The sequence below is a fragment of the Colobus angolensis genome, unplaced genomic scaffold (assembly GCF_000951035.1).
Source record: "Colobus angolensis palliatus isolate OR3802 unplaced genomic scaffold, Cang.pa_1.0 Scaffold39, whole genome shotgun sequence".
Classification (NCBI taxonomy): Eukaryota; Metazoa; Chordata; class Mammalia; order Primates; family Cercopithecidae; genus Colobus; species Colobus angolensis.
Window position 1 is genome coordinate 4,347,051 of NW_012117265.1, and position 7,242 is coordinate 4,354,292.

At 48.2% G+C, this 7,242-nt stretch overlaps 1 protein-coding gene across 1 annotated transcript; it reads right to left on the minus strand.

Annotated features, from left to right (window-relative positions):
* Positions 1-658: 658 nt before the first annotated feature.
* On the minus strand, positions 659-1,681 carry LOC105520912 (olfactory receptor 1M1). Its single transcript, XM_011954919.1, has one exon. The coding sequence runs from the start codon at positions 1,658-1,660 to the stop codon at positions 680-682; it is 981 nt and encodes a 326-aa protein (XP_011810309.1). The 5' UTR covers positions 1,661-1,681; the 3' UTR covers positions 659-679.
* Positions 1,682-7,242: the final 5,561 nt, after the last annotated feature.

Genomic DNA, 7,242 nt, shown 5'->3' on the forward strand with positions numbered 1-7,242 from the left:
TGCACTCCAGCCTAGGCAACAGAGTGAGACTCTTGTCTCAAAAACTAAAAAGAAAACAAAAAGAAAAGCAGTTACCAGACCATCCTGAGACTTCCCTTGAAATTTCTGCAGCCTAGGTAGTATGGCAAAACCCTGTGTGTACAAAAAAACACAAAAATTAGCTGGGCATTGTGGTATGTGCCAATGGTCCTAGCTACTGGGGAGGCTGAGGTGGGAGGATCACTTGAGCCAGGGAGGTCAAGGCTGCAATGAGCCGTGATGGTGCCACTGCACTTCAGCCTGGGCAACAGAACGAGACCCTATCTCAAAAAACAAAAACGAACAAAAAATTCAAAGTGAGGCTCGGCGTGGTAGCTCACACCCATAATCCTCAGACATTAGGAGGCTGAGGGGGAAGTACTGCTTGAGCCCCAGGAGTTCCAAATCAGCCTGGTCAAATTAATGAGATCCCATCTCTAGTAAAACAACACACACACACAGAGAAGTTTGAGGCTGCAGTGAGCTATGATCACGCCACTGCACTCCAGCATGGGCAACATAGTGAGACCCCATCTCTAAATAATAACAATAATAATAAAATTCAAAGTGCCTGGTTTTCCAGTACATGCAATTCCAGATGTTAGCCCAAGACCCCCAGATGTATACATTGTACCCCCTGGAAGTTCCCGAGTCCTGGCGGTCAGGAAGATGAGGTGATCTTTCTGTTGACCAGCTTCCTGAGAGCCCCTTTCAGGTCTCTGTTCCTCAAGCTGTAGATGAAGGGGTTCAGCATGGGGGTGACTGCTGTGTACATCACGGCAGAAGCTTTCTCCTTCAGAGCCGTGCGGACCGAGGAGGGACACAGATAGACGCCAATGGTGGTCCCATAGAAGAGAGCAACCACAGACAGGTGGGAGCTGCAGGTGGAGAAGGCTTTCTTCCTGCCACCTGCTGAGGGGACCTTCATGATGGCCGCAAGGATGCGAGCATAGGAGGCCAGGATGCAGACGAAGGGCGTGGCTATCACTATCCCTGCCACAATGAGGATGAAGATCCTGTTCACAGATGTGTCTGTGCATGAAAGTTGGAGGATGGGAGTGAGGTCGCAGAAGTAGTGAGGCACCTCGTGGTTGCCGCAGAAAACAAGGCGGGCCATCAGGAGGATGTGGGTGAGCGAGATGAAGCAGGAAAACGCCCATGGGGCGCCGACCAGCAGACCACAGAGGCGTGGGCTCATGATCGTGGCGTAGTGCAACGGGTGGCAGATGGCCACAAACCGGTCATAAGCCATCACGGTGATTATGACGCTGTCCACAATGCCAAAGAAATGGAAGAAGTACATCTGGGTCAGGCAGCAGGGATAAGAGATGGCCTTGCTCCCGGTTTGAAGGCTCACCAGCATCTTGGGGATGGTGTTGGTGGCCAGACAGAAATCAACCAGGGACAGGTTGGCCAGGAAGAAGTACATGGGGGTGTGGAGGTGAGAGTCTACGCTGATGGCCAGGATGATGAGCAGGTTCCCCACGACAGTGGCCAGGTACATGCAGAGGAACAGAGAAAAGAGAAGCGTCTCCTGCTCCGGCTTTTCTGAGAGTCCCAGGAGGATGAATGGAGATGCACTGGTTTGGTTTCTTGGCTCCATGGGTGTGAGTCCTCTGGAAGTGTGGAAAGGGGAGGTCATAGGAATGCCAGGGAGATGGTTTTAGAAGGTTAGATGAGATCGCATCCCAGTTCTCATCTGGGCTAATTATGACACCGTGTGTGTGTGTGTGTATATATATATGGAATATATGTAAATATATTCCACAGATGCAGATGTATGGTGTTGTAACTTTAGAGACCCTGTCTCTAAAATAGAAATATTATATATATTATTACATATATATATGTATATATGTATATATGAGACAGAGTCTTGCTCTGTCACCCAGGTTGGAGTGCAGTGGTGCAATCTCTGCTCACTGCTATCTCTACCTCTCAGGTTCAAGTGATTCTCCTGCCTCAGCCTCCTGAGTAGCTGGGACTACAGGTGCCCACCACCACACCCAGCTAATTTTTTATACTTTTAGTAGAAACAGGGTTTCACCATATTGGCCAGGCTGGTCTCAAACTCCTGACCTCGTGATCCACCCACCTCAGCCTCCCAAAGTGCTGGGGTTACAGGCATGAGCCACCGCTCCAGGCTAAAGATATTAGTTTAAATTTAGAGACAGGGTCTTGCTCTGTCACCCAGGATGGAGTGCAGTGCTGCAAACATAGCTCATTGCAACCTTGAACTCCCGGGCTCAAGCCATTCTCCTTCCACAGCCTCTCTAGTAGCAAGGTCTGCAGGCACACACCACCAAGCCTGGCTTATTTATCTTTTTGTGTGTGTGGTGGAGACAGGGTCTTGCTATGTTGTCCAGGCTGGTCTTGAATTCCTGAGCTCAACTGATCCTCCCATCTAGGCCTTCCAAAGCACTGCGATTGCAGGTGTGAGCCACCGCACTTGGCCTGAAAACAGCTTATATATAGGTTGCACCTTAAACCATGGATGAAGTGTTATAAACATTAAAAAATGTTAGGGCCAGGCACGATGGGTCCCATCTGTAATCCCAGCACGTTGGGAGGCAGAGGAGGGCAGATTGCTTGAATGCAGGAGTTCAAGAGCAGCCTGAGTAACATGGCAAAACCCCATCTCTACCAAAAAAAAAAAATAGCCAGGCATGATGGTGCACACCTATAGTCCCAAGCACTTGGGAGGCTGAGGTGGGAAGATTGCTTGACCCTTGGAGCAGACATTGCAGTGAGCTGAGATCACACCACGGTACTCCAGCCTAGTGACAGAGCAAGACTCTGTCTCAATAATAATAATAATAATAATGCTATATGAAGCATTGTTTCCCTCTTTTCTTTTTTCCTGACATGGCGAACTCAACATATAAAAAAATAAAGTCTCTTTTCTCCCGGAACCACTACGTCCATGAACGGAATCACCATCCTTTTCTCCCGGAACCACTACGTCCATGAATGGAATCACCATCCTTCCAGGTGCCTGTGTTTGAAATTTTCAGTCTTCCTCCCTGTCTAGCTCCACCACCAAAGCCAATCCATCAATGAGTGTCACATCCTCTACAAGTCGAACTTCTTTCCTTTGTTTTTTTTTTCCTTTGAGACGGGGTCTTGCTCTGTTGCCTAGGCTGGAGAGCAGTGGCACGATCTTGGCTCACTGTAACCTCTGCTTCCCAGGCTCAAACAATTCTCCTGCCTCACCCTCCCGAGTAGCTGGGATCTACAGGAGTGCGCCACCATGCCCAGCTCACTTTTGTATTTTTAGTAGAAATGAGATTTAACCTTGTTGGCCAGGCTGGTCTCCAATGCCTGGCATCAGGTGATCCGCCCCCACTTGGCCTCCCAAAGTGCCGGGATTACGGGTGTAAGTCATTGCTCCTGGTCTGAACTTTCTATTTTTTATTTTATTTATTTATTTATTGAGATGGAGTCTCGCTCTGTCACCCAGGCTGGAGTGCAGTGGTGTGATCTCGGCTCACTGCAAGCTCTGCCTTCCGGGTTCATGCCATTCTCCTGCCTCAGCCTTCCAAGTAGCTGGGACTATAGGTGCCCGCCACCATGCCTGGCTAATTTTTTGTATTTTTAAGTAGAGACAGGGTTTCACTGTGTTAGCCAGGATGGTCTCGATCTCCTGACCTCATGATCCGCCCACCTCGGCCTCCCAAAGTGCTGGGATTACAGGCATGAGCCATCACACCTGGCCTGAACTTCCTATTTTTATAGTCATTTTCAGTCATCTCCTCTTCCAGACACCCTAAATGAAGGGCTCTTGGCGGGGCGTGGTGGCTCAAGCCTGTAATCCCAGCACTTTGGGAGGCCAAGATGGGCAGATCACGAGGTCAGGAGATCGAGACCATCCTGGCTAGCACAGTGAAACCCTGTCTCTACTAAAAAATACAAAAATCTAGCCGGGTGAGGTGGCGGGCACCTGTAGTCCCAGCTACTCGGGAGGCTGAGGCAGGAGAATCGCGTAAACCTGGGAGGCGGAGCTTGCAGTGAGCTGAGATCTGGCCACTGCATTCTAGCCGGGCGACAGAGCGAGGAAAAAAAAGAAAGGCTCTTACTACTTCTGAGCTGCCAAGTTCACTAATCTTTAGCTAGCCTCATGCATCCAATTATCTTCCTTCGAAACTATCCTGAAGTCGGCCGAGCGTGATGGTTCACGCCTGTAATCCCAGCACTTTGGGAGGCTGAGGCAGGCAGATCGCCTGAGGTCAGGAGTTCGAGACCAGCCTGGCCAACGTGGCGAAACCCCATCTCTACCAAAAATACAAAAAATTAGCCGGGCGTAGTTGGGGGGCGCCTGTAATCCCGGCTACTTGGGAGGCTGAGGCAGGAAAATCACTTGAACCCAGGAGGCAGAGGCTGCAGTGAGCCGAGATTGTGCCGTTGTACTCCAGCCGGGGTGATAAGAGCGAAACTCCATCTCAAAAAAAAAAAAAAAAAAAGTGGCATAAATACACAATGGAAAACGATTCGGTCATAAAAATGAAGGAGATCTTGTCATTACAGCAGCATGGAAAGAACTGGAGCATATTAGAAATGAAATAAGCCAGGAACAGAAAGTTAAACACTGCATGGTCTCACTCATATGTGAAAGCAAGAAGGAAAAAAATGATCTCATAGAAGTAAAAAAGAACAGAGGATGCTAGAGTCTGGGAAGGGTAGAGGGAGGGGGCAGAGAGGAAGAGATTTGTTACAGCATACAGAATTACTGGCAAATAGGAAGAGTAAGTTCTAGTGTTCTACGTCCCCGTAGGATGAATACAGTTAATAATATGCTATACAGCTAAACAGCTGGAAGGAAGATACTGAATATTCCCAACACAGAGAAATCATAAATGTTTGAGATCATGCATGTGCTAATTACCCAGATCTGATCACCGTACATTACATATATGGAAACATTACTATGTACCTCATAAATATATATAATTAAAACATTTTTAAAAGAGTCAGAGTATTTTTTTTTTTTTTTGAGACGGAGTTTCGCTCTTGTTGCCCAGGCGGGAGTGCAATGGTGTGATCTCAGCTCACTGCAACCTCCGCCTCCTGGGTACAAGCGATTCTCCAGCCTCAACCTCCCGAGTAGCTGGGATTACGGGCACCTGCCACCACACCTGGCTAATTTTTGTATTTTTAGTAGAGACAGGGTTTCACCATGTTGGCCAGGCTGGTCTCGAACTCCTGACCACAGGTGATCCACTCGCCTCGGCCTCCCAAAGGGCTGGGATTACAGGTGTGAGCCATTGAGCCCACCCGAATCAGAGTACTTTTCTCTCTCAAGAGAAGCCAGTGAACGCTCTGTGATTAAATTACTAATGGAATCAACGAACTGATCTCAGACATCCTCCTGCCCTGACACCTATGCTTTCACTGAATTACTCTGTTGCTCCTCATTCTTCCACAGCTCTTGGGAAAAATTTAAGTATCAGGAACCGGAAGATTCATCTCTTAAGCTTCTTGATGAGCCTCTCTCCAAGGAAGCACCAGTCCTACCCCATCTGGACCTCTGCATTCTGTGTCTAAGGTCTCTCAGCCTGGAATACTTGGGAATCTCCAAGGCCTTCCAAGACCCAACATGGGGAATAACACGAACTTCTGCCTACAGAAGTATTGCAGGGGAAGCCATCCGTTCCTTCAAGCACTCAAGTGGGCTTGGAAAAGGAAGTCCAGGCTGGGCACAGTGGCTCACGCTTGTAATGCTAGAACACTGGGAGGCCGAGGCGGGGAGATCACCTGAGGTCAGGAGTCGGACACCAGCGTGGCCATTACGGTGAAACCCCAGCTCTACTAAAACTACAAAAATTAAGTGGGTGTGGTGGTGGACATCTGTAATTCCAGCTACCTGGGAGGCTGAGGCAGGAGAATCGGTTGAGCCCGGGAGGCGGAGGCTGCAGTGAGCTGAGATCGTGCAACTCTACTCCAGCCTGGGTGACAGAGCGAGACTCTATTTCAAAAAAAAAGAAAGAAAATCTAGTTACGGAGAAAAGCAGTGCTACAAATAATCATGGTTATTAGGTAAAGGACCGGTAGCATCACAACTAAACCAGGCTGAGCTAGTTTGGTAAGAAGAGCCATTGGATTCTGGGCTGAGAAGTGGGTGCTGATTGACCAGACAGAATCTTCCAGTGTCGGCTGAGCACAGTGAATCCCAGTACTTTGGGAGGCTGAGGCAGGTGGTCACCTGAGATCAGGAGTTCGAGACCAGCCTGACCAATATGGTGAAACCCCGTCTCTACTAAAAATACAAAATTCGCAAGGCATGGTGGCGCATGCCTGTAATCCCAGCTACTCGGGAGGCTGAGGTAGAATTGCTTGAACCTGGGAGTCAGAGGTTGCAGTGAGCTGAGATCGCACCATTGCACTCCAGCCTGGGCAACAAGAGCAAACTTCGTCTCAAGGGAAAAAAAAGTTCAAAAAATCAGCCAAATGTGGTGGCACATGCCTGTAGTCCCAGCTACTCCAGAGGCTGAGGCAGGAGGATTGCTTAAGCCCAGGAGGTAGAAACTGCAGTGAGCTGTGATTGCGCCACTGCACTCCAGCCTGGATGACAGAGCAAGGTTCTGTCTCTAAAATAAATAAATCAGTAAATCAATAAATAATAAAAAAGAATCTTGCAGTGTATCTGAGATCATTGAGCTTGGCCTTCATTAATTTTATCAACATTCGTTCAGTCTCTCTCTCTCTCTCAACTCACTTACTGGGCTATCTTTCCTCTTCTTGACACCATCACCCAGGCATGAGTTAAACTGACTCAGTGTCCTCCCAGCAGGTACTAGATGATGAAGTTAGATGCTCAGGCCAGCAGATGCTACATAGAAGCACTGGGAAGTTGTCCTCCTGGTCCAAAGAAGAAAAGGTAGGGTGGGAGATAACTTGTAGGAACCGAGGGAATATTTACAATTTCTGGGCCAATAAGAAGTCAATTCCCCAAGCTCCTTGTTACACAAATTGTCCAATTTCATCTCTAGTCCCTGAATAGTTTTGTTTCCTAGGGGGCCTGGGACATGGCAGTAAGAACCATTTTATGTCTTCATGAGGCAACTTAGGGGTAAGTTGCATGATTCTTAACTTTCTCTGCACCCTCTCCTCCAGGAACAAACTCTCCTTGCCTTCTAAACTCAGTCTTTCCAATGCCTAGGGCATCTTATATCAGAAGTTTCCATTCTTTTTTTTTTTTTTTTTTTTTTTGAGACAGAGTCTCGCTCT

Bases quoted from the DNA above. Each gene is read 5' to 3' on its own strand.
- LOC105520912 (XM_011954919.1), bottom strand. From the start codon at position 1,660: ATGACCTCCCCTTTCCACACTTCCAGAGGACTCACACCCATGGAGCCA.